The sequence below is a fragment of the Lampris incognitus genome, chromosome 11, assembly GCF_029633865.1.
Source record: "Lampris incognitus isolate fLamInc1 chromosome 11, fLamInc1.hap2, whole genome shotgun sequence".
Lineage (NCBI taxonomy): Eukaryota > Metazoa > Chordata > Actinopteri > Lampriformes > Lampridae > Lampris > Lampris incognitus.
Genome location: NC_079221.1, coordinates 2847079 through 2874578, shown reverse-complemented (window position 1 = coordinate 2874578; position 27500 = coordinate 2847079). Strand labels below are relative to the sequence as shown.

Here is a 27500-nt window from a genome sequence, read left to right as displayed (position 1 = left end):
GAAAAGGAGTATTTGGATTGGACATTTGGAATAGATGTGACGGTGCACAAACGTTGCTTCTCTTGAGATTCAACCAACGCTCTTCAAAAAGCAAACTGACCACCGAGAACATCTTCACCAGTCTTTTAACAACACAAACTAAATTCATAAATAAATAGATAACAGAGATGATGGAGACTGGGGAGACTGTGGCTCCTCCAACAGACCTGGATGCTGGCATAAATGAAGACGAGCTGGCAGCCCAGGTGGTGAAGATCATCAGTGGGATCACTCAGGGGCCACGTCGGTCCCTGGAGGAGGCTGTGGACATCATGGCTGACGCAGCAGAGGAGGGAGATGACTCAGTGTTTTATGATGAGGAGGAGCAAGCTGTTCGGGACACGAAAAACACCATGTCTACTGGCTTTGGCTCTGGAGAGGATAGGAGTCTAGACAATAGTGGGGCAGCTGAGGTACCTGGCCCAAGAAGTAGAAATGGAGAAGGACCGGATCCCTTGGCCGATGGAGATGCTTCACAGATGGAGAGGGGTGTTCGCTCGGGCTCACGAGAAGAGCACCAAGAACCTCAGACACCCAGCACAGAACCCAACAGAGAGCCCGAGCAGCCATCGTATCCCTCAGACACAGGATCGGAGCCTAACAAAGCACTAGAGGGGTCGAGGAGCACCTATGGAGAATCTCTTGGAGGAAAAAACACAATGCTCCAAACAAATGCATCTTTGGGAAACGGTAAGATAAATCTAACGGCCTGCTGAATTTGGCTTAATCTGTGGCTGAACAAGCTGTTTTTTTAGATGCGAAGCACCTCAGGAACCTGGCCTCTAACACATTTAGCTGTACCACCTGTGTAGATTTGGGGTACGACCCCTCTAAAATGTGAGTGCATCTACAAAATGTATGCTGTTGTAAGACATTAAACATTTTGCATTTTTAAAAAATTAACATTTTAATCCACACAACAGTTCCCTTCTAGGACACTATATGGCCTTGTTATGTCAAGGAGGCAATCATATTTGGTCTATTGCAAATATGCTTTTCGTTGTCTTCTTTTTCATGTGAACCTGTGCACCAGGTGAGAAGGTAGAGGAGGTGGCGCTATCGCCTCAGGGGCAGACAGAAGCACAGACACCTAAGTTCGAATCCTCTCAGGCATCGGAAGAGGCGAGGGATGTGAAGCTGAACAGAAAGGCGGAGGCCCAGGACCAGAGGTCTGGTGAGGAACTCCAGTTATCTGGTGAGAGTCAAGATGAACTGGACCAGGAGTGGCTGCAGGATCAAAGTAAGGCGTCCCTGCAGGAATCCGGTCCGGGCTACTCCACGCTGCCTCTGCCAAAAAAGTCAAGTCGCACTGTTGGCCGCAAAACCTCCTTCAACCACCACACGTCTTCCAAATATAACACCGTTTCCTACCGCAAGATTAGCAGAGGCAACACCCGTCAGAAGATAGAGGAGTTTGAGACCATGCTAATGAATCTATAACAGGAAAGCTCAGCTGCCCGTTTAAAGCAGATGTGTTAAACAGCTGGACGTGGTGCATAAAGTATAGTGTTGAGTCTTTTAGGAAGCTGAAACTGTGATTGGTTTGGTTGTGTCCCTTTGACATATGTATAGTGTGCAATCTATTTACTGAAGATGTGTGTAGACAGTCAATGCTTGCAGAAAAACAAAGACTTGCATTAACACAGAATTCTGTATGTGGTCAGGGATGACTGCAAAAAAATGACCGAGTTCAGATAGAAGAATCTTTTTAACATCTGCTGTATTGTAACGTGATGGAACTAAAACCCAGGACCTCTCTAACCCCCTCGAGTTATGCTCTCCAATCCATAGTTTCAGAGCAGGAATGCTCTTTATGTACAGTAGGTATTTAGATGGTGGTTTAAACACCAAGAAGCTTGAGGCCCTTTAATCCTACACGCCAATATATCATGGTCAAGCTGTTTGCTGGTCGCTTTAAGGACTTCAGCCACTTAAACCCCTGAATAGTATTCTTTACATGAGCAGTGTAACCAGCAAGGTGAAAACCTGAGGAAATATCTGCACCTCCAAATGTGCCCGCATGCTGCAAGGGACCAATACCGAGACCTGTGCCTTACATCCGCCTCTCATTTTCAGATGCTTCAATATAATGCATTCAACTCCAAAAACCTCACAAAATCAGGGTTCTAATGCTGCATGAGGTAGATGTGAAATACTCAAACACACCTCGCATACTGTTGGATTACAAGAATAAAATGTGTGAAATAAACTCACAAAATGGTACAAAACAATTTTGGGTCTTTAACTCTTTATTTGGCTTTTTAAAGAGATGTAACGACTTGTAGGTAGGAGTCTGATGATCGGTAATAAAATCCCTAAATCACAGCACAAGTTCACTGGATATAGTGTACCAATGTTTCCCTCTAGTGACGGCAAGAAATGTGCACCTCGAAATGAAACACTTCATAAAACCCTGAGGCTGGACCGAACCACGGGAAGGGCTGCAACCACAAAAAGTCGTTTATCTCAAATATCTGATTAGACTTCACCAATTAAAGTCAACAGCATGAAAGATGGTAAATGTAGAGCACACGGTCTACATCAGCTGTGATGCATCTTACAAATGTAGAAAAAAGCTCATGAAAAATCGCATGCAGTTTTACAAGAAAATCATTCCAAACAATGAGCATTGTGAGTGAAAGTTTTTTTTTTTACATCTATGAAGCCCCGTTTTATCTTTATCCTTGGCAGCCAAGTCCTATGCGGCAGCGATAACCTGTCATCAAGTGGTGTTTTTCCAGTTTTATACAATCATCTCTGCACATCTGGAGTCCATTTTCACGCCTCAACTCCAGACCAAAAATGTTAATATGTGCAAAACTTGATAATTGTAATTATAACTCCCACGGTGGCTTCATGTTCTCGCCACTCGTGTCCTCGTGTTTGACTCAGCATCAGTCTTTATGCTGCTCGACAAAAAAGGTCAACAAAACCATTGCACATCCCCACACCATCTCCTTGACTGTGGCACGGCACAGCATGAGAACAACACATATTATTGCAAACGCACAAAATCCTGGAATTCATTTGGACAGTTCTTTGTGGACGCTGTACCAGAGAGGGAGTGTATACTGTCGTGTAAGGCCAGCAGGAGTCTCTAGTGCCCATTCAACACTTGTTAAACTCCTTCAACCCCGTCGGTGAGTGTAGTAGTTTGTGAACTGCCACTTCTGGAAGGCATTTTTGGGTTCACACTTGTTGAGATAGATGGTGTTACCTTGAGGCCCAGCCTCGAGGCACACATCATGGGGGGCAATCTCTGCGAGGAGGTGATCCCCCTTGGCAAAAAGAGACAAGAAAATATAATTCAGTCAAGAGGAATTATAAGCACACCTTTTGCCCCCTCACGTCATAAACAAACTTTGGGTAACTGCATAGGCGGCGGGTGAGGCCGAGGAAGGGAAAGGCTAATCTTTGACTAACTATCACACTTGTTTTAACGACCTGTAGCAAAAACCCCTTTCATTTGCTACTCGCATCAATGTCGGCTCGACACAGCTCGCAAAATGCATGGCATTTATCCCGAGCACTTTGTGATAAATACGTGTTCTTTGTATACGGTTTTTCATGTCGGCATGTTGACTGACTTTTGCAGTCGGCGTTTACACAAGATTATTAATCTGACAGGTACATCAGTCAAACTTGCAAAAAGTAATTCTGATGTTGAAAATAACTGAGTGCCCACACACACCATCAGCCAATAAAAACACAGGCTTCTGTCACAGCAGCCAGCATGACACAGTGTAAGAATGTGCCCTCTAGCACGCTGAGAGGGAATTTATCAGCACATGATTTTTACTCAAAACCGCCAAAAGGAGGACAAATAGGTGTCCGTCCAGACGTTGTGCTGGATGCCGGATAGAGAGCTGAAAAACCAGACTGTCCATCCAAAATCCGGATATACGGGCGTGTTAGGTAGGCTTAGCCTTTTTTAGCCTACATTACCTGCCGCCCCTGGGTAAATAACTTGAATTTCAACTGATATTAGCAACAACTATCCCATTAAAACAGCAACCCTGGTGGAATTCCATGTTTTCCTCTTTGTTGACAAATGTTATGAAAGACTGAACTCCTCCATGCATTTCCTGTGCTCAAGTGATTTCCATGTGACCGAGGCCACATTTAGCGCCCATCCATGAAGCTGCAGGATCCCATTGCATAAGAAAAAACAAAGCATTTGACGCAGGTCACAGAGTTGTAATGTTACCAAAATGCACCCCTGCAAACAATGTGCACTTTTCAGTTTTTCCTGAAACTACTAAAAGTAACAAAGACTTTTTTTTTTTTGCGATCTATGTAAAGTATGTGATGGAACATTTTCCCACTAAACTTGGTGTCCAGGCGAACCGATTCGCCTTCTCTGGGATCTACGGAAAGTAGTGATGCTAGACTTCAGTGTGCTTATTTGGGAGGGAACCCCACATTTCTTTGTCTTGACTTTCAAGGCGAAGCGATGACTATCTTGTCAGTAGCCGGCTTCCGTCTGCTTGCCACATCAGCAGTAAATAAACATGCGGCACTGAAAGTAGTCCCTGTTAAATGGGAGTTTCCTGCCTTCTGAAGTTACCTTTGGAAAAAGTGGAATACACAGGTTTTCACAATAATGGATTACGCCGTGTAAGGCTGAAGCCATGTCTCGATAGGCGTTATTTAATGAGTTCTGAAAACAAGCAGGTCCTACGGCTCCCTGAATGACAGCTCAGTGTGGCATCGGCTAGATGGAAACGACTCTTTTCACAGCATTTGTTGACAGTGAGAAAAACATAAAATTATACCAGCATTATTCTTTAATACCAGTCGTGGATGCAACATCTGCGAAGACCTGTTCAGCATTTTTCAAATGGTCTTAGAGAAATGAAAAATTGTGAATTCAAAGGAAAACAAACATGGCGGACAAAGCAAACGCTCCACCCAAAGTCAACCTACCAGTGATGAGCTGGAGGCCTTGTGGAACCAGCGGAGGTTGGGCTTGGCACCGTCGCACTGCTCCAGAGCCAGGCCCGTCTGTCTGCCCTGAGGAGCGACACACAAGTCTTGCTGGCGAACATGCCTCATCCAGGTGTAATTAAAGCGCTGACTCTGAAATTCAGAGAGCAAGAGTGAGGGGACGAGTCGGTGACAGCCATATAATTAGGTTTCATGAAAACTACGGGTTGTCCAGGGGCGGCTCTGCTCTGAGGGGGCTGCTCTGAATACAAAAAGAACCACATTCTGAAGGTCTTGGTCTTGCCTTGCACTCTGCCCTCATTTTTCTTGGTCTGGGTCCATCCTTGGAGACTGACCTCATTTGTCCTGGTCTAAGGTCTGGTCTCGGATATTTTTATTACATTTCATTTTTTCACCGCAACTCAACTAAAGCCAATAATTTGAAAGAACACTGCCAAAACGTAAAAGATGTATCCGGTCAACTGGTCTTTCTGTGTAATGTGATAGTTCCTGTTTGAAAAGAACGGTAAGATTTTTTTATAAGCAACTCTTGAATACGTTTGTAATTGGTGGTAATAAGACTTGGTTTGCTCTCATGACTTGCTGGAGACACACCTGTCCTGATGGCAACGTGCACATCTGGTTCTGGGGAATAGATTACATTTAAATGGGCGAGTCGGGTATTTACCTGCTTGCTGAGATCACATTGCTCAAAGGATAGAGCGCCTTTCTGCAGAGCGAGACATTTTCTCAAGCCACGATTCAACACCTAAAAAATCCACAACAAAACAAGAAAACTATAAGAAATAAAACAAAAACAAATGTCAGCTGAAAAAAAAACTGTTTACTCATGATGTGTGCCACAAGACCGAGGACGGGCCTCGCTGTCCTTCTCCGTTCTTCCCTCCTCCCTCAATAAATCCCAACAGCGCTGTCCCGGCATGAAGACACAGCCGTTCTTTGTTCAAAAGCAACACAATCATTCTCTGTTTGGGTCTGAATACTCCATAGGCTTTTCAGAGAGACAACAATCGCTTGTGGAGGGTAAACAGAGTTGCCCTTTCTGTCATAGTGTGTTTTTAAGGAAACGCAAACACGGCTTAAGTAAAAACAGAAGAAAGCGCAGTCAGTGTGTTGTCATTCACAATCACTTCTGTTCGCTGTGGTACATACCGGGCCCTCGGCTTTGACTAAGGGAGCGTCGAAATCTTGATACACGTTCTCCAGGTACCACCTGAAGCTCTTGCATTTCAGCCTCTTTCTCAGCTCAATCTGCTCCGTGAGGTTGCCAATGTCAATTAATTTTCTGTCCAGCAAGTGGTGGTAGCCGTGGCCGTAGAACAGGTCCTTGTACTCGTCCAGCCATACCTCGGCCACCCTGGCGAGGTTACGCTCCACAGTCTTCTGCCTGTCCTTGGGGAACTTGTATGGGTTCTGGCCTCGGAAAATGTGTCCCACTCGAGAGCAGGGGATAATCTCGATTTCCCCTCCGCACATCCAGATCTGCCCGAGGGGGAACATATCAGCTAGTTATGGGATCTTGTAATGGTGAGGGAAACGTTATGAAGGGTCACTAGACTAGTAGAACAGGGATATTCATGCTTTCATGCAAGGGAGATGTAGTTCAAATGAGCCCTTTACCTTGAATGAGATCTCCATGTTCTCGCCACCCCATACATCTAGTCCAGGATCATAGGCACCAAGTTCATAGAAGTATTTCTTGTCTATAGAGAAAAGACCCCCAGCCATAACTGGGCATCTATATGATTAAATGAAAAACAGGACAGAGGATTAATAATAACATATGTAGTTCTAATTGCTAACCTATTTATCAAATTAAATAACATCCATCCATTATCTGAACCACTTATCATGCTCTCAGGGTCGCGGGGATGCTGGAGCCTATCCCAGCAGTCACTGGGCAGCCAGCGGAGAGACACCCTGGACACGCCAGTCCCAACCCCCCCCCCCCCCACACACACACACACACACACACACACACACACCTAGGGACAATTTAGCAGGGCTGATCCACCTGAACTACGTGTCTTTGGACTGTGGGAAGAAACCGGAGCACCCGGAGGAAACCCAAGCAGACATGGGGAGAACATGCAAACTCCACACAGAGGACGTTCTTTCTGTGAGGCGGCCACACTAACCACTGCACCACCAAATTAATAACAGTGCTTACTTAATGCCTTTATTGTCCTTTGTTTGCTACCTCCATCCAACTTGAACGTGTATCAACTGCATTTTCATGCCTCGTCATTGAAACGGTGAGGTACCTGATAGGGTCCGCGATGGTCATGTTATTTTTCTTGATGTACTCCTCTGGAAGTGTGCTCCAGCCAAACACCAAAGGCCATTTGAAAATACCTCTTTGGAAGTTGTCGACCAACACATAACTGAAAAGAACCACACACACAAACACACACATACATACACACACACACCACACACTTATTGTATCATAATGAGATTTCCATGGTGAAGAACATTTCACTTTCCTCTATCCAACAAACATCATTCAGGCACACATGATCACATGGTCACATGACCACAGCTGGTGTAAGCTCTGCTCTTCACTTCAGCGAGGTCCTGTTGAATCACCTCATATCCTTATCGTTGATGACTTCAATAACTGGGCAGGCCACTTTCTTCCTATCCAGATAGACTCTCTCCAACAACGGCTCCAGCCAGCCCACATTACATTCAACGTGGGAGTCAAGGAAGGTAAGGACCTCACCTAAGAAAGCAAAGAAAGTGCCACTCTTTAAACTGCCACGTCTACCAGACGGCGTTCATATTATTTACATAGCATAGGCGGGGCATGTTGTGGGGAACAGGTGGCCTCCTGCATCAGGGAATTCTTTGATAAGCTTGTTATTTAGACTCAACTTAGTCTAACAAAATCCTGTACTTGGCAAAATGAAATATTGTGCACGCACACACACACACACACACACACACACACACACACACACACACACACACACACACACACACACACACACACACACACACACACACACACACACACTTACGGGTGATAAGTGAATATGATTTGTTGCACTGTAACTACTTTTGCTTATGTGCATTGATTAAGACAGGAACAAATGTCATTAAAAAGTTGTTATAAATGAAACCATGACAGGGGGTGCAGAAAAGGATGAGAGGGGACAGGGAAAGAGTACAGAGAGAAAAAAAAAAAGATGTCCGAGCGCTCACCTTTGGCAATGGCAGCTCCAGCCAACCTGGCTCTGATCAGGCCTTGCCTTTCCTTCAGACGAACAATTCGGACTTTTGGGAACTGTGACATGTACGTATCCAGCTGAGCCTTCAGATAGTCTGTGGGAGCGCATGAGAGGGATCAAACTCAAGTCCCTTTTATTTGTATAGCCCAATATCCATCCATCCACCCATTATCAAAGCCGCTTATCCCAACCGGGGTCGCAGGATGCTGGAGCCTATCCCAGCAGTCACTGGGCAGCAGGGGGGGGGGCACTCAGGACAGGCCGCCAGTCCATCACAGGGCCAACACACACACACACACACACACACACACACACACACACACACACACAAACACCTAGTGACAATTTAGTACGGCCGAGTCACCTGACCTACATGTGTTTGGACTGTGGGAGGAAACCGGAGCACCCGGAAGAAACCCACACAGACCCCAAGGTTGGAGCCCCATATCACAAATTTGCCTCGGGGGGCTTTACCAACTCCTGCAGAACCAATCAATCTGAGTCCGATTTAAAACCCCTACTTGTGTAGATGAAAGCGCAAGATGATTCACATGATAAGCAACTCTCATTAAAAGGCTGGTTATCATCGTTAGCACGACTCTGTCAGCTAGCACGGGTAGTAATGTTTTCCACCTGCAGGGAGCCATTCAAGGAAATCTGACACTGGAGCCATCTCACAATATCACATTTTCACCAGACAATTATCAACAAAAAAAACATGATAATGATAAAATCAGGATAATTAAAGCAACCAGTTCACTAACAACTAGTTCAAGCTTTGTGTTGTGAGATTTTCCACCTCCACCCAGCTCCTGTGTGGTTGTGCGTTTGTTTGCGAATGGCAGTAGAAACAGAGAATAAGGAAGGGTGTGAAAGTTTGGGCAAAGATAATCACTCAACGCAATATTTTTTCTACCAACTGCTAGGCGTCCATGTTACTGTTGTATGCAACATTATCGTGGCCACAATATTCCTGTTATGGAATATTCCCGTGATGGCAAAAATGGGTACACTGCGACACACTTACCTGTGATGAACAAGTGACACCGAAATCCCGAAACGGAAATCTTTTGTTACCTTTGGAGCTGCAGTCGTCCACCAGGATGATCTCTTTGAGGAGGTGCGGTGGCGATCTGTTGAGAACGCTGTGCACAGAACGGAGCAGCGTGGACCACACTTCATCCACAAAGCAGAAGATCACACTGGTGGTGGGCAAGTCATCATGGACCACGTTTCCTGCACACCTGGGAAGCGCCAGAATACAGACACTTAGCCGACAACTGTCAACAGCAGATGCGCTGGGAAGGGGAGGATTGATACAAGTAGGTCTGGGCGATAGACAAAATAAACTATCATGATATTTTTAGCCGAATGCCTCTATATCGATGATGCGACAACATTTTGGGTCTGCTCATAAGGTAGTTACCCATGAGAAGATATGGAGAAATGAACATTAGTAATGTCCATGTGACGACCAAACAGATAGAGGCATTCATCGTTAATTTCATTCAACTTGAACAGCCCGACAAGTTCAGGAAATTGTACGACTTTACTCTTATGCAGCCTTGAAGAGCAGGAAGACTAGTCCCGTATCACTATGCTGACGTTATTATCAACACATCAGCCGGCGCCCAGATAAAAGTACCCTTGCATCCTACAAGAGAAGCAGTTCAGTCACTGCTTCTGGCTCTTTTCTTGGAGGACCACGAGTCTTAAAGTTCAATGAGATTTGTCTTGCTTTTTATAATCAGACATCAATTCCATTTCTAACAACACAGCCCGCAGTGGGGAAGGGAGGGGGAAGAAACACCTCTAATGTGTGATCTTTCCTGTGAAACTCACATCTGAGGCCTGGTGTCTGGGATGGCGCGGTCCACCGGGATCTGGTCACTCAGGTAGACGTTGAACTGGCCTTCGTCCCATCTCTTCCTCACCTCCCTCTCCTTGTCACTGCCGACGACTGCAGCCTGTCCGAACTGGCCCACCGCCCCGGCATCTCTGGGAGCGTGGGTCACATCTAGGGAAAGCACTTTATGGACACCTGGTTTTCGAACTACGCTGGCGTTAACCTTGGAGTCTGCTGCTAGTTGGACGTCGGGCTTGATGGTGGGTGTCGGGGGCCTCTTCACTTCATCTGGGTCATTTCTGACAGGAGCCTTGGCTTCTTTTCCCTCTTTGGTGTGTTTGGAAGATATTTTCCCAGAGTGGGGTTGATCCACCTTGAGCCTGCTTTCTTGTCCGCCAGATCTGGCCTCGGCCGCGACCCCAACACCCTCGGCCGCGACCCCAACACCCTCGGCCGCGTCCCCAACACCCTCGGCCGCCACCCCAACACCCTCGGCCGCGACCCCAACACCCTCCCCAACACCCTCGGCCGCGACCCCAACACCCTCGGCCGCGTCCCCAACACCCTCGGCCGCGACCCCAACACCCTCGGCCGCGACCCCAACACCCTTGGCCGCCACCCCAACACCCTCGGCCGCCTTTGAGCCCATAGTTTCTTTGGCCTTCGGTATTGCATCCTTCCCTTTGGGGGGTTTCCTCTCTGAAGTAGGGAGAGGACCCAGACGTCCCCCCTGAACGCCAGGCGGCACTTTGTTCTTATAGGAAACCACAACGGGCAACGGCCCTTTAATGGAACCCGGGACTTCCGTTGTCCCAAGTTCTGCTTCCGATTCGCCCGGCTTTAAGTTCACTGGTTTTTTAGCAGGTGCGGGCTGGGTTTTAAGCAGAGACCCCTGCCTGGCTAAGACCTGATCCGAGCCGGGTTTAAGCGCGGCGGACTCGGAGTCCTCCGGCTCGGGCGGGGCCCGTCGCTGCTGTTCGGGGTTTGGTCTGCGGTTCTTCTGCACGTGGCCCCGTTTCTCGGGGTTCCGCCTGTACGCGTCCAGTATTTGGTCCATGGCCTCGCGCAGCCCCCGGTCCAGCTCCACCACCTGCACCGGGTGCTGGAACCCCTGCCTGGACCCGCGGGTCACCTCCGCCCCCCCCTCCCGCATCGCGCGCGCCCTCAGCAGCTGACTGCTGGCGTCGTCGATGGACACGCGCAGCGCCAGCATGTCGAGCAGCAGCCACGCGACGGAGGCCAAGAACACGAAGACCAGCACCCCCCTGCTGCCCCGGAAGTACCTCTTCAGCTTCATCGCGGTCGGATCACAAAGGTACGCAAACGAACAAGCAAGAAAGCCACAAGCGCGACTAAAGCGGGAGAGCAGAATACCCACAAGCCCGTGCACCGGGCGCTCGCGCTTCCTCTACAACTTCACGAGTCGAGTTGCCTGCGTGGCATCACGTGGACCAGCGGGCGTCGTCGGCGGCGTCGTCCGTGCGCAGACCGTCGCTTCTTCACCGGCACCAGCGGGACCGGCGACGCTGCGGCGCCGACCCATCTGCGACTTGATCCCGGACCTGGCGGTCCCCGAGTCCGCGCCGGGACATGGCGGCGACGCGCGAGACGACAAGAGGACCGCTCAGATGAGGCGCACGCTCCGCGCACGCGGGTTTTATAGACGGCGGGTGGAGTTGGGCTCTTCTACTCTTCGGGGACTCGGACCTGCGTGTATTATGGTCCGAGCGTCCAAGCTATCAAAACGGTGGGCACGCGAGAGCGATTAAACTTCCCGTAATGAGTGTTTTTGTACGTGCACGTGCCGCCCCCCCCCGCGCGCGCCTTCTCTACATGCACGAGGCAAAATCACAAATGTCATTAATTAAAACAAACAAACAAACTAAACAGCGTCGTCGCTACGCACTGCAACGCATCGTTTCTCGGTCACTTACAACGACCGCAAAACAAAGTTTGTTTGGCCCAACTCTTGTTGCCTGGTGAAAGAAACGGAAGTGCGGCGGCGGCGGCCCCCCCGATCCGGAACGGCCGCGGACCAGGACTGAGACTCGTCAGTGCGGAGGAACACCAGAGGCCCTCCGATCTGCACCCCAACTGCTGCGGCCGATAGCCGAGCAGGAAACGCTCAGCAGACGCCGAGAAGGGGGCGGGGGAGAGGGGGCAAGTCTCCAGTATCCGTGTCCAACAGGGCCAAGGGCGGATCTAGAGGCGGCCAGGGGCGGACTCAGTGAATACCTGGCCACTCCTAGTTGCCACCCCGCGACGCCGAGAAGGGGGGGGGTCTCCAGTATCCGTGTCCAACAGGGCCAAGGGCGGATCTAGGGGCGGCCAGGGGTGGGCTCAGTGAATACCTGGCCACTCCTAGTTGCCACCCCTCGACGCCGAGAAGGGGGGGGGGGCAAGTCTCCAGTATCCGTGTCCAACAGGGCCAAGGGCGGATCTAGGGGCGGCCAGGGGTGGGCTCAGTGAATACCTGGCCACTCCTAGTTGCCACCCCGCCCATTTAAAGCGAAGAAAGGGCACACGACTCCATGGCGCCCTTACTGGTTTTAGATCAGCATTCCTAGTTTTTACAAAAGATCTGCCCTACGGGGCGCGTGCTTTTGTTTGGTATTGTTTTTTTTTTTTGTTTTTTTTAAATCTGTTTATTTGGTTTTGCAATTCTAACAATTTAATATTTGGGGTTTTGTGATTGTGTTTGTAATTGCTTATCGTTCTTCATTGTTTTTTTTCTGTTAATTTTTTTGTAATTCTGTTTTTAACTGATTATTGTTTGTAGTCGTGTTTGTAATTGTAATTGTGTTGTGTGCTTGTGTTGTAATTTGTGACATTGGGCTATACAAATAAAACTGACTTGACTTGCGTCCAGGTATTTTATTCCTCAAATTAGATATGCAAATACCCTTACTACCACACAATAAATTATTGTCAACGACTTGAAACAGGATTATTAATGTATTATATCCAGATAGTCGTTTGCGTTAACTTCCCAGATTGGGTCTCCTCCTCCTGATTACACATCTATATTAAGCTGCGGTTGTAATGTAAAGAATGAACCTCCCAAAAATCGCTGGCCTCTCTTTGGCGACTCCACCCGAAATGTTTTCCGGCGCCACTGCTTAGTGTCTAGCACAACTATGTGCTTGAGTTCATGATGATGTTGAGCTATACCTTTTCAGAGAGGTACCATGTGTATGTATAACATGACGTGTTGTAACGGGCCAACCAAGCAACACATTGGTCAAGCAAGTCGAACCGGCAGAACTTGTGCAAGTCAACTCAATACTGCCAACGGCTTAAAATGCAGTATACCTTGCTTCTTAGCGTTTAACCAGGGTTCAGCCTGAAGCATACAGTCTGCTATTTTTTGAAGGCACTTCTCATATGTTCACATATGTCAACAGTTTGATTTCTTCATCTATCGTAACTCATTCAAACAATTATAACACAATAACATTTTTTGACAGCTTCGAAATAGCCGCAAAGCTTATGTTAGGTTACTGGCTTGCATCAACTCAAATTACAAATGTATAAAAAAAATCAAATTAAATGCACAAAAAATGTCCCCATTCTGATACATTTCTTTAATTATAGATTTGATTGGCTGCCATCTTGATGCCGTCAGTCTGATTTGGGTTGTGAAAATTAAACGACCTCTTTTAACATTCAGAAAGCTCTAGATGAGTCTGAATTTATATTAATGCAAACTGATCATAATCTAAGAGTGCAGGTGTACTCTTAAACCCAGAAGTACTGTCCCACTCTTCCACGTGTCCCTGGTTTTGAGGGAGATCAGCTTATACTTAGGTAGGCAGAACGAGTAGGCAGTTCCTAAAGACCACTGTATGGGGGATTCTCGATCACGTGACTTCTTCACGGCCAATCAGCGGAGGCGCCATGTTGGAGGACAGCTGGAGCTTAGCAACCACCGTTCACACTGACGCGCTCCTTGTCGATCTGTCTTTACAAGAAGGACATTTTAAGAGAAAACGTACGGAAATAAAACATGGCGGTTGTGATCCAAGGGATCGGATTCGAACCACAGAAACAGCGCTGAAATTAACCTTTGTAAAATACTGTCGCGGGCTGCTATTTACACCTCGGTGTTGACGAGCGGCGCGGGGAACACACGAGCCGCGACACACCGGGTGGCCGCTACCTACTGTTAGCTAGCGATAGCGGCTAACAATGCGTTATTATGGATCCCACTGCTTTTCTGGGCAAGACTAGTAAGACCCGCCCCCCTACTCGATCTCTGATTGGCTAACCCTATCCCTAACCCCACCCTAACCCTAGCCAACCTGAGCAACGGAGGCGACGAGTACTAGCCAATCAGAGGCAGAGTTCGCTGAAAACGGGTACGAGTACTGGCCAATCAGAGACAGAGTGCCCAGAAAAGCAGTGGGTTTCATAATAACGCGCTAACAATAGCGGCTAGCGACCGCGCTATGCTAACCCGCCACCCTGACGCTCGGCAGCGTAACGTTATCTTGATGTTTGTAGACTCACCCTTTTGGTGTTCGGCGACGAAAGGGGGTCTAGCTGACCACTCTGTCTCTCTGGCTCTCTGCCGGTATAGGGGTTTGCTTGGGGCTGTAACCTGGCGGGTCCCGGCATAGACGGGAGGAGCAGCTCGACGCACGTCTCTACTTGTAGGACTCCAGATAACAACTGCCTACGCTTCCGGGTCAAGCTGGCTAGCCCCGCGACAGCGCGTGCCCCCCACCCAATGGCAGCGTCCCTCTCTAGTAACCCTGACAACAGCCCCTGTCCCGACAATCTAGCTCGGTATTCGCCACACTACCCCCCCCCCCAGACTGCTGAGTCCCTTCAGCACCTAATCACTAACTTAATAAAATAACAGAACACGCTGCCTAGTAACTGCAGTAAACGTAAAAGCAAAAAGTTCTGGCCTGACCCGCCAGCTATCTTCAGTTGCCCAAACTTAACTAAGAGGGCCTCTCAAATCTAAAAAAAACCCACTTAACTCATCTAACCCCAACTATCTCTGCAACTGGCCTGACTAACCCTTAACTAATGTCAGTCAGTCGCGGTCTCCGTCAGTCAGGAGTCGTCTTGGTAGCGGGCAGGCCTGGTTATGGACCTGCCCCTCCTGGTAAGTTGGGCTGGGTTGGCAGCTTCTTCGTCTGACCCAGAGCTGGAGCCACTCGGGGGTGCCGGTTGGGTCTTTGCTCTTCGTCGGCGACGACGTGCAGCAGGCTGTCCACGGCTCTGCGTCGGTCGAGGAGATATCCCGGGGAACGCTCTGACCTCCGGCGGTCGCTTCACGGAGAGGTCGGGGGCATCGGTGTCGTCCTTGGCTGGAGTGAGTTTCAGTCCGTACTGTTTCATGCGCTCGAAGACTGTTGCCAGGTTGCTTAGGCTGTCGTCAATCCCCTTCGCCAGGATTATGATATCGTCGAGGTATATGAGCAGACTCTGCCACTGTAGACCTCTGAGCACGACCTCCATGGCCCTCTGAAAAGTGCTTGGGGCGTTGCATAGCCCAAAAGGCATTCTGGTCTACTCGTACAGCCCATACTTCGTGATGAAGGCTGTCTTGCAGTGTTTTGCTCATGGACTTCGATTTGCCAGTAACCGCTCTGAAGGTCATGTGTTGAAAAGACAGTGGCGCCACCAAGGGTGTCGAGGCACTCTTCGATCTTCGGTAGTGGATAGGCGTCCTTCAAGGTCAGCTTGTTGAGCTTCCTGTAGCCGATACACCACCTGACTCCGCCGTTTTTTTTTTCGAACCAGCACAACCGGAGACGCCCTTTCAGAGGTTGAAGGGGTTATGACACCAGCTTCCAGCATTGCTCTGAGATGTTTCTCTTCTTCATCTTGGAACCCAAATGGTGTGAGACGTGTAGGTTGTCTAGCAGACAGTCCATCGCCGGTGTCTATCCTGTGTTTGACTACATTGAACTGGCCCAGGTCTCCATCGGTTGCCGCAAACATGGACTTGTACTTCAGGAGAAGAAGGAGAAATGCCTCTTGCTGCTCTTCACTCAGGCCGTCACTTGCTGAAGTGAACAGTTCTCAAAGATGGAGAGGCAGGTCTAGCACACTCGCTGGCTTCAGATGTCGTATCTGCCGCGAGAGCTCAGGAGCTGGTGGTGGGGTTTTGGAGAAGAGATCAGGGGGTTCCTCCATGACTTCGAGGAGGATTCCAAGGCAGGTGCCTCCCGGAAGGTTCGTGGTGGAAGGAGACAGGTTGCAGATTCTTATAGGCACCCTTTCATCCATGTCTACGACGACGCTGCCTGAGGACACGCTGTCCGCTAGTCCAGCTGGCTCCAGGACTGCTGTCACTCCAGGTTTGGGATCCTCCACCACACCCCATACGTCACATTCACTTTCCGGAGGAAGGGTTGATGGGTTCAAGAGAAGCACTCTAGAGACGGCATAGTTCTCCACTGACCTCCCAGCGATGAAGATTGGCACTGGCTCGCCCTCGATGAACACCTTGCCTCCACTGAGTACTGTCACATCCGCCGCCAGCATGAAGTCTAGTCCCATGAGGAGGGAGTCGCGGATAGGTGCTACGTACACATCCCAGTCCCGGCTTTTGCTGCCCATCTTAATTGTCACACTGTATCCTTTTTCAGTCCCCATCGCCTTTCCAGTCTCGGCGTTCAAGAGGCAAGCTGGTTTACCGTTCGAGTGGTCCGCTAACTGGAGCTGCTGGAACACTTCTTATGACATGACAGTGGCTTCCGCACCTGTGTCGATGACGCACTGGACGGGGATGTGATTAACTGTGTTCGGCACCATTAGGCTGAGGCCTTCACCCTTGGCTCGTGGCTATATTGATGACTTGTTGACGCTCAGCTTTTTCATTCTTGGGGGACTCCGTTTGGCCGCTTGTGGAGCTGGCCAGGTCCGGGCCATTGGACGTGGCCAGTTCTAGTTTCCCGACCTCCTGGGGCTGGGTGACCTCGAACAGTCCCTCTTGAAGTGACCAACCTCCCCACAGTGGTAGCATGCGCCTTTTTGAGTGGTAGTGTCGCTGGATCACGTCGAGGACAGGAGCGAACTCAGGGGCTTGTTGGGAAGCTGGGGTCGACAGTCCTCCAGCTGCAGTGTCCCCTTGGTGTGGGGTGCTGTTTGGAGAGAGCTCAGGAGGGCCCAGGACGGATCAGGAGGGCCCAGGACGGAAGCGGACGCCGCTCCCAGGTGTACACTCGCATCTCCCCCACCATTGTCTGCGCCAACAGGTTGCCGTGTTGCGGTTCCAACCTCCTCCTTCTTCATTATCCCCACCTGCTCCGTTCTTAGCTGCTCATGCATTTGTTGCACTTGCTGCATTTGCAGTATAAACTGCGTTTGTTGTGTTTGCATAAACTGTTGCTGTTGCGTTTGCTTGTGTTGCATGAACTGTTGCATTTGCAACATCATTGGCTGTAGCCATACTGGTGGCTGCTGCTGCTGCGGCCTCCCTTCCCCTTCAGCTAGCTCTCCCTGGTCATTCTCTCCGTTCTCCTCCACCTTCTCTTTGCCTTCCCTCCTTTTCTTCCTCCGCGTATCCAGGTTTAGCGTTCCAAAGCTAGCTAGCTAACGTTAGCTGTTAGCACAAACGACTAGGCTACTGGACTGTTCCGAGACTTCTCCTGACAGACACAACCCCGTTTCCTGACACCATTTGTCGCGGGCTGATATTTTCACCTCGGTGTTGACGAGCGGCGTGGGCGAATACGCGATGCCGCGACACACCGGGTGGCCGTTAGCTAGCGATAGCGGCTAGCGATAGCGGCTAGCGATAGCGGCTAGCGATAGCGGCTAGCGATAGCGGCTAGCGATAGCGGCTAGCGATAGCGGCTAGCGATAGCGGCAGCGGCCGCGCTATGCTAACCTGCTGTGCTGACGCTCGGCAGTGTAACGTTATCTTGCTGTTTGTAGACTCGCCCTCGTGGTGTTCAGCGACGAGAGGCGGTCTAGCTGACCGCCCTCTGGCTCTCTGGCTCTCTGCCGGTATAGGGGTTTGCTCGGGCTGTAACCTGGCGGGTCCCGGCATAGACGGGAGGAGCAGCTCGACTCACGTCTATAAACCACAACCGACAAATCCTACGGATTCTACCTTTAAACTAGAGCGACCGGGATTTCCCTCCCATCCTAAACGACCACGGGCGGTCAAAATGACCGCTGGTCTTTAAACTCTCTATTCTGTCAACATAAATACCAGTTGAGATATTAATGTATTGCATATGGTAGTATGTCAGGAAACGACTGACAATAAAATTAACATTTTAACAACCTTATTACTGTTGTAAACTACTAATAAGACCCGTTAGCCCCTAGCTAGCTAATGGGTCTGACCCTTTAGCTGAGTGGTTAGTGATGTGGCCTTGTGGTGCAGTACACCTCATATCGAATCCCGCATCGGGCAACAACATAACCGGTCACACTATTTTTAAACAATTTAAACGTCAGAGAGACGTGGTGGAACTTGAATAGCAAAACTGAAAAAGTGACTCCATCCAGTGAGTCCATCCATCCATTATCTGAACCGCTAACCCTGCTCTCAGGGATGCTGGAGCCTGTCCCAGCAGTCACTGGGAGACACCTTGGACAGACCGCCGGGCCATCACAGGGCCCGCACACACACACACACACACACACACACACACACACACACACACACACACACACACACACACACACACACACCTAGGGACAATGTAGTACAGTGATTCACCTGACCTACATGTCTTTGAGTCACCTGACCTACATGTCTTTGGACTGTGGGAGGAAACCGGAGCACCCGGAGGAAACCCACACAGACACGGGGAGAACATGCAAACTCCACACAGAGGACGACCCGGGACGACCCCCAAGGTTGGACTACCCCGGGGCTCGAACCCAGGACCTTCTTGCTGTGAGGCGACAGCGCTAACCACTGCACCACCGTGCTGCCAAAATGTGAAAATATTACCTGAAAAGAAAAAAAACAAAACAAGATGGAAAACACATATTGCTAATCTAACAAACGTAACAAGGCCTATAACGTGTGAAATGTTAAAAAAAGAAGAAGAACAGAAAATAAATATTAAAACAGTCCCAAGGCAACTTTAAACTACTAGAACGACTGTGGGCCGTCAAAATGACCGCCTACGGCGTTTAACCTCCATGTTGTGTCAAGGTAAATACCAGCTGAGACATTAATGCAGTACATGTGTTAGTGTGTCTGGTAGGAAACTAACTGACACCAAAATTAACATGTAACAACTTTAACACCATTTTTAAACAATTTAAACTGGCCGCTGTCCAACGCCTGTCAATACTGCAGGGCCTCGGTGGTAGTCGTGGTGCGTCTGTAGCGGCGTCTGTACCCAGACATGTTGGACATCATCACACATCAGGCTGAGACTATTTGTCTGCACTGGGGGGCGCTAGTGTGTTTCTAGGACAGAGCAACGAACTTCACGCGGGAAATGACGCGACAACACGCGTCATAAATACTGACATGACGCACACCATGACGCACAAATCACCTGCGGTCATTGTGACCGCTCACGGTCGTTTTAGGTGGAGCTTGTAACTTTTTCTTCTTCTGTGCAATCGATCTAAAACTCAAATTCATGCAAATATATGCAGTTTTAGCAGCATTCAGGGCGCGGCAGGTCTGTGTCTTTATTTCACAAAGTTATTAAACTGTGAGAATCCAGAGCGGTCAGAATGACGGTCTTGGTCGTTGTAGTGAATAGCAAGTAAACTCAAAGTTGACTTTAAGTCGTACTGCTCTTTGTGGACTGATATAAGTGGACGCAGTGGAGCCGTCTAACAAAGACGAGTCAGGCTGCTGAAATCAGCTACGCCCCACTAGTTACCGGTGCTTTCTGATGTCGTTTCAGTAGGATGACGTTTCCCAGAAACAAATTCTGTCTCGACCAATAAACTAAAGTTCCAGGAGGACAAAAGAAATGCACCGAGCTGCCGTTCCCCAGCAGGATTTGCAGATACGGACCGCCGGGCCTTCAACTAATCCCCACGTCCATGGTGAGAGGCCTAAAAACATTGCTGCAAATGAAATCTAAGCATTAACCTCTGACTTGGTCACCTAAACACAACTAAACACCACATCCACACACACACGTGCACATGCAAAACAGTCCCAAACACACACACACACACACATACACGCACACACACACACACACACACACACACACACACACACACACACACACACACACACACACACACATAAAAGCTATATTACTGCGGCCATTAGGCGGTGATTAGTGAAGGCGACGACAGGTTTTCCTCTTCATCAGCAGGCATCTCCTGGGAGTCACATTGGCTCCATCCAGCCTATTAACCAGTCCCCAACATGAGGAGGGTGGGGAGCGCTACCTCCCATGGTGGCTGCCCTTAGCCGCACTACACAGGCTTTCATTAGTGTGTTAGCTAAATGATTGGCCTCGGGACAGCCCCCGAGCCTTGCGATGCACGTGTTAGTTTATATGTTGCATTCGCCGGGCAATTTATTCATTTATTCAACCGTTTCTGCAACCACACACCATGGGATCATTTCGGTGAATATGACTGAATTGATTCTCCAGACCGAGCGGGTACTGGGTCGGGAAAGACCCTCGCGAGGCGCAGGTGACATAAGATATGACTGAAACTATAGCTGTGAGAGTCCATCGCACAATAACGTTTTCATCCATAGGTCCCTCCCTTGAAAGGCCAGGATGCAGCTTTAAGCGTTGTGACCTTGTGTATTAGAGACACAGCAAGAGCGCCTCCTGGAGGCCACCTTTCTCTCCTGTAGCCTGAAAAACTTCATCTCCCACGAACTCTGCTCTTTTTCCTCTGAAAATGGGAAGAGTTTGCACCACCAATTTTTCATATCTATCTATCTATCTATCTATCTATCTATCTATCTATCTATCTATCTATCTATCTATCTATCTATCTATCTATCTATCTATCTATCTATCTATCTATCTATCTATCTATCTATCTATCTATCTATCTATCTATCTATCTATCTATCTATCTATCTATCTATCTATCTATCTATCTGTCTGTCTGTCTGTCTACCTGCCTGCCTGCCTGTCTGTCTGTCTACCTGCCTGCCTGCCTGTCTGTCTGTCTGTCTGTCTGTCTGTCTGTCTGTCTGCCTGCCTGTCTGTCTGTCTGTCTGTCTGTCTGTCTGTCTGTCTGTCTGTCTGTCTGTCTGTCTACCTGCCTGCCTGCCTGTCTGTCTGTCTGTCTACCTGCCTGCCTGCCTGCCTGCCTGCCTGCCTGTTGTCTGTCTGTCTGTCTGTCTGTCTGTCTGTCTGTCTGTCTGTCTGTCTGTCTGCCTGCCTGTCTACCTGCCTGCCTGCCTGTCTGTCTGTCTACCTACCTGCCTGTCTGTCTGTCTACCTACCTGCCTGCCTGCCTGTCTGTCTGTCTACCTGCCTGCCTGTCTGTCTGCCTGTCTGCCTGTCTGTCTGTCTGTCTGCCTGTCTGTCTGTCTGTCTGTCTGTCTGTCTGTCTGTCTGTCTGTCTGTCTGTCTGTCTGTCTGTCTGTCTGTCTGTCTACCTGCCTGCCTGTCTACCTGCCTGCCTGCCTGTCTGTCTGTCTGTCTGCCTGTCTGCCTGTCTGTCTGCCTATCTGCCTGTCTGTCTGTCTGCCTGTCTGCCTGTCTGTCTGCCTATCTGCCTGTCTATCTATCTATCTATCTATCTATCTATCTATCTATCTATCTATCTATCTATCTATCTATCTATCTATCTATCTATCTATCTATCTATCTATCTATCTATCTATCTATCTATCTATCTATCTATCTATCTATCTATCTATCTATCTATCTATCTATCTACCTATCTATCTATCTATCTATCTATCTATCTATCTATCTATCTATCTATCTATCTATCTATCTATCTATCTATCTATCTATCTATCTATCAGGATGCCCCTGTGGTCACAGAGACTGTCCCTTCCTGCAGCATCCGGTGTTTAAATGGGGTTGCTGAGGTCCCTGACACCAGCCAGCTCTGGTGCTTACACCCAACAACAACCCGTTGGAGGGAACGGTGTTTACTGAAGCCATTTGTGGCTACAGAACCACATGAACATGCCAGGAACAACTCTGCACCTGTACTTGTAGAACCTCTGTAAGCGGTTTGCCACCTACGGTTCTGTTGTTCCACGTGAAAGGTTCTATAAGGAACAACGGATTAATGCTGCCTGCCCTTCCTCTCCTCACCTAAGTTTTCCTTATTACATGATGATGCTGGTCACGTGGCTTGGGTCCTGGACTGCTCCGTTGGCACGTGGACACTGCTTGGCATCCTGTGCATCAGGTTCTTCATACATTTTATGTCCATTATAATTCTGTTATCCTCTTTCAATGATGTATTATGTAAATTGCGTAAACACAACATCCATTGCATGCTGTCCGTCTTGGGAGAGAGATCCTCCTCTGCTGCTCTCCCTGAGGTTTCTTCCTAGTTTTTCTCCCTGTTAAAGGGGTTTTAGGGAGTTTTTCCTTGTCCGATGAGAGGGTCTAAGGACAGGATGTTGTGTTGCTGTTAAGCCCACTGAGGCACATTTGTAATTTGTGATATTGGGCTATACAAATACAATTGAAATTGAAACAACAACTGACTCCATGAGAAAGGACAAGCCTTTCTGCCAGTCTCTGGTAGCTGCTGTGAGCATACTTGGTAGCGGCGGGCCTCAGTATGAAGGAGCCTCGCAGCTCTCCTGCTGGACTTGCTTTTGTGATGAGTGGTGTGACAGTAACGGCAATGAAGGGAAGGAAGCGGAGGGTTTGTTTTTAAACGCTTGCCCAATCCCTAATTCAAGCAGTTTCAGAATGAGCTCCATCAACAACACAGCACCGAACCCAGTGTAGCGCTTACCGTCGCAGCAGCGGGGGATTTCAGGAGGGTGAGAGGCCGGACCGGGACGACCATCTACATCACCTGCTAGGAAGTCCAAACAGAACAAGCCTTTCTTCCGCTGGTATGAATGACATACGCTGACATCAGACACTGTGAGTTTCTGTCCATCAAGACAGATTGTACTAAATGAATTAGATGCAGTTGAAGGTTTGAAATTGACACTGACATGTGTAAAATGGGCTAAATGTAGTTGTGATATCTATAGAACATGTTAATTAGACCCTGGAATTAAATTTACAACAGTTGAGCTCTGTAATTTACATAGAGGTCATGTTTTGCTAATATGGCACTCGTTGAAACAGACAGCCAGCAACAAAATGGTTAAGTCTGACCCACTGACATTTTCAGCTCCAAATTATGCACATTGTATGAATTAAATTAATTAGAGAATTCATTAAGAAATATGCCTAGTGGAAATGAGTGTAATATTTAGTTATGTGATCTCATTTTCTTTCATTGTTGAAGCTAATTTGTTTCCTAACAGTTCCTGCGGTAGTTTTCTCCTCCGTGTTAACTATGATGTATGTAATTTGTTAGCCATTTAATTAATTATGATTAGAATTGGTGAATGTACAGCTTGTTTTGACAGATGGTACCCATCAGGGAGACCTTTGCACAATTAACTTGAGATCAATTGCATCCTTTTTTCTATTTGTTGCATCCCAAAGTTTCTGTGGAAAATGTCCACGGCACATGCATCAGCTCGCTTTCACTCTGGATTCATCAAATGGGCCATTATCTATAATTTGCCTAACAGAACAAAGCAGATAAACAATCTAATTCATTTCATGCTTTGTAAGAGATATGTGCTCTGTAGAAATTGCTCACCCGCTGGCTGCGGATTCAGACATCTGTGTGGTTTATCTACTTACGTCCTCCGTATTAGAAATTGAAATTCCCAGGCCGTCGTTAACTTGTTAACCTCCCAGCATGCACATAACGTATGCATTCACCCGCCTTGGCTGTAACCCTCTGCTGCACACATGTTGACGGCTCGTGATCAAAATTATTCCACATTACCTCTTAGGTCATTTTATTGATAACATTTTTTTTTAATTTTGGACCCCCCCCCCCCCAATATTTGGTGCAGTAATGGTGTCTTTGCCCTCTTCGCCCCTGCATGACCGGGGTGCACTACAGCTGTTAGCGGGGACACGTGCGCTGAAAGCGGCCTCGTGTCACCGAACGTCCATTCTGAGGCTCCAGGCCGCTCGAGCTCTGCCCGTAGCCGCACATCGAGTGTCTTTTCCGGCTGCGCTCCACCTCGACCCGCTGCAGCCTTGCTGGAACCTTCCTGATTCACTTCTTCTTCTTCTTCTTCTTCTTCTTTGGATTTTGGTATATCACATTTGGTATATGGTACAGCTTTGGTATATGGTAGGCAACGGAATGGACCGCTACGCTACCCGGGCGCCCTCCTGGTTCACTTCTAAAAGCAGCTCTTCTGTGCTGTGAAACAGAGGTGAGCATTACACTTTTTGCACATCACGTCGGCTCTTCCTGTGCACCCGGGAGCCCTGCATCTTCCTTCTTGTCACACACCGTTTGCCAGTGTGAGGTAATGTCCAAGTGAGCATCCTGATAAGGGATGGGAGCCATGGGCCCCTGCTTCCCCCTCTCCCTATCAAACTGAATTTCTGAACATGCAAAATAAATAAACTTCATAAAACCTGACAAGAGGCTTCTCTGTTACCCCTTCACACATATTTTTTATTCACAGTTCATGTCATTTTGAGTAAGATTACTGAAGCAAATAATCTTACCTTCCTCTTACACCACGCGCTCCTGTGACCGTGTGTCCCACCTACACATGATGCTTGACGGTGATTCCCACACCTGCTGGACTCCTCTTCAATACTTTTCTGATCATTTGGTTGGTTGCAATCAATTTAAGAAACATGCGCTGGACATGCGCTTAAAAACTTTCCATGGTCTGAGGGCAGCGCTGTGCGGCACAGGCTTAATGCTTTTCTTGCACACCAGAGCCCAAACACACTCACATGACAATCACACTCACATGCACAATCATATTCACATGACAATCACACTCACATGAACAATCACACTCACATGACAATCACACTCACATGAACAATCACACTCACATGACAATCACACACATGAACAATCACACTCACATGCACAATCATATTCACATGACAATCACACACATGAACAATCACACTCACATGCACAATCATATTCACATTCACATCAATTCAAATACTATGTATGTGTGTGTGTGTGTGTGTGTGTGTGTGTGTGTGTGTGTGGGTGGGTGGGTGGATGGATGGATGGATGGATGTATGTATGTATGTATGTATGTATGTATGTATGTATGTATGTATGTATGTATGCATGATTGTAAACTTCTATGTATGTACATACATAGATGCTTGCATGCATGCATGCATACTATGTATGTATGTATGTATGTATGTATGTATGTATGTATGTAGGTATGTATGTATGTATTTATGTTTGCATGTGTCTGTGTGTCTGTCTATGCAAGCACGTGCAGACTTGTATACCTCTTCTATGACCTTATTGCCAGGATCTATTAGTAAGATAGATGCCACTCAGTCTCTTCTGTTCCCCTGGAGCCAAGGCTGTGTTGTTATATATTTATATTTAAATTATGATATATTTAAAGATGTATATTGGCCCTGTCCTGACTATACATACAGAGTTTACTGTTATGACAAGTTATCCTGCTGTAAATGTATTTGTTCAATCTCGTTGGTTTAATTGCAGCTTGCCTCAAATGAAGTCTGCAGGAGCGCTCTGCAGGAGGGTGTGTACTCATTTATGACCACAAGATGGCGCTTTTGTTCTGCTCTTGTTACTCGGCGTGTGCAGGGACGATCGCATGTGGTGTCCTGGGAGATGGGTAACGTGCCCACAGAAGTTCGGCGGGTAAACGGATTAGTTCCCTTTGCCACGTTTAGACCGTGTAACGCCTCACGAGCGGTGGCTGGCGGGCGCGGACGGACACGTGCCACAGCAGCTACTTGTATGTTCTGGAGAGCGCAGGTTCCAGAACGCCACGCTCTTCATGACATCCGTCACTAACTATGTGCCGCACAGCTGCGTGACGCTGCTACACCACCGCGTCTTGTCCCGGGTATCGAACGTGTGACGCTCTGAGTGACGCTCCGTGCTTGCAGTCTGTTAAATGGTCACTTTATTCTGGGAAGTGCTGCAAGTGTTTGACCGCTCATCTGCTTCCTCTTTCATTCTGACGTCTCCTAAATTCAAAGAGTGGAGTCTCTCACAGTAGACATCACGTGGAGGCACTGCAGACAGGAGACAAGTCCCTCCACCAACCGCCACTGCCTGACCTATGCGGCTCCCTACGGAGAGATGGCGCTAGAGAGGGATGGAGCGTCGCTCTCATCATCACCGGATGCTGCAGTACGTGTTGTTTCCTCAGTGACTGCTGCTCGGACTGTTTCTTAAACGTCTTCATCGGAAATGCCCATTCACACAGACTATCCTTTCACAATTGCATTGATACAGACCATTAGTACAGATCATTAGTACAGACCGGTAATACAGACCATTTATACAGACCATTAGTACAGACCATTAGTACAGACCATTAGTACAGTCCATTAATACAGACCATTAGTACAGACCAGTAATACAGACCATTAGTACAGACCATTAGTACAGACCATTAGTACAGACCATTAGTACAGTCCATTAATACAGACCATTAGTACAGACCATTAATACAGACCATTACAGACCATTAACCCAGACCATTAGTACAGACCAGTAACACAGACAATTAGTACAGACCATTAGTACAGACCATTACAGACCATTAGTACAGACCGGTAATACAGACCATTAGTACAGACCATTAGTACAGACCGGTAATACAGACCAGTAGTACAGACCGGTAATACAGACCATTAGTACAGACCATTAATACAGACCATTAGTACAGACCATTAATACAGACCATTAGTACAGATCATTAGTACAGACCGGTAATACAGACCATTAATACAGACCATTAGTACAGACCAGTAATACAGACCATTAGTACAGACCATTAATACAGACCATTAGTACAGACCATTAGTACAGTCCATTAATACAGACCATTAGTACAGACCATTAATACAGACCATTACAGACCATTAACCCAGACCATTAGTACAGACCAGTAACACAGACAATTAGTACAGACCATTAGTACAGACCATTACAGACCATTAGTACAGACCGGTAATACAGACCATTAGTACAGACCGGTAATACAGACCAGTAGTACAGACCGGTAATACAGACCATTAGTACAGACCATTAATACAGACCATTAGTACAGACCATTAGTACAGACCAGTAATACAAACCATTAGTAGAGACCATTAATATACACCATTAATACAGACCATTAGTACAGACCAGTAATACAAACCATTAGTAGAGACCATTAATACACACCATTAATACAGACCATTAGTACAGACCATTAGTACAGACCATTAGTACAGACCATTAGTACATATCATTTG

The 27500-nt window shown here is 47.9% G+C and overlaps 2 protein-coding genes across 2 annotated transcripts; one reads left to right on the top strand and one right to left on the bottom strand.

Annotated features, from left to right (window-relative positions):
• On the top strand, nucleotides 1-1479 carry LOC130120965 (uncharacterized). Its single transcript, XM_056289792.1, has 2 exons — nucleotides 1-729; nucleotides 1073-1479. The coding sequence occupies exons 1-2, from the start codon at nucleotides 168-170 to the stop codon at nucleotides 1477-1479; spliced, it is 969 nt and encodes a 322-aa protein (XP_056145767.1). The 5' UTR covers nucleotides 1-167.
• Nucleotides 1480-2284: 805 nt separating this feature from the next.
• On the bottom strand, nucleotides 2285-12843 carry LOC130120786 (polypeptide N-acetylgalactosaminyltransferase 5). Its single transcript, XM_056289528.1, has 10 exons — nucleotides 10062-12843; nucleotides 9297-9463; nucleotides 8194-8313; nucleotides 7576-7711; nucleotides 7251-7370; nucleotides 6607-6724; nucleotides 6139-6468; nucleotides 5654-5734; nucleotides 4966-5118; nucleotides 2285-3317 (listed from the first exon to the last, which is right to left on the bottom strand). Exons 1-10 carry the CDS (start codon nucleotides 11360-11362, stop codon nucleotides 3168-3170), a joined length of 2676 nt encoding a protein of 891 aa, XP_056145503.1. The 5' UTR covers nucleotides 11363-12843; the 3' UTR covers nucleotides 2285-3167.
• Between the last annotated feature and the right edge of the window lie 14657 nt (nucleotides 12844-27500).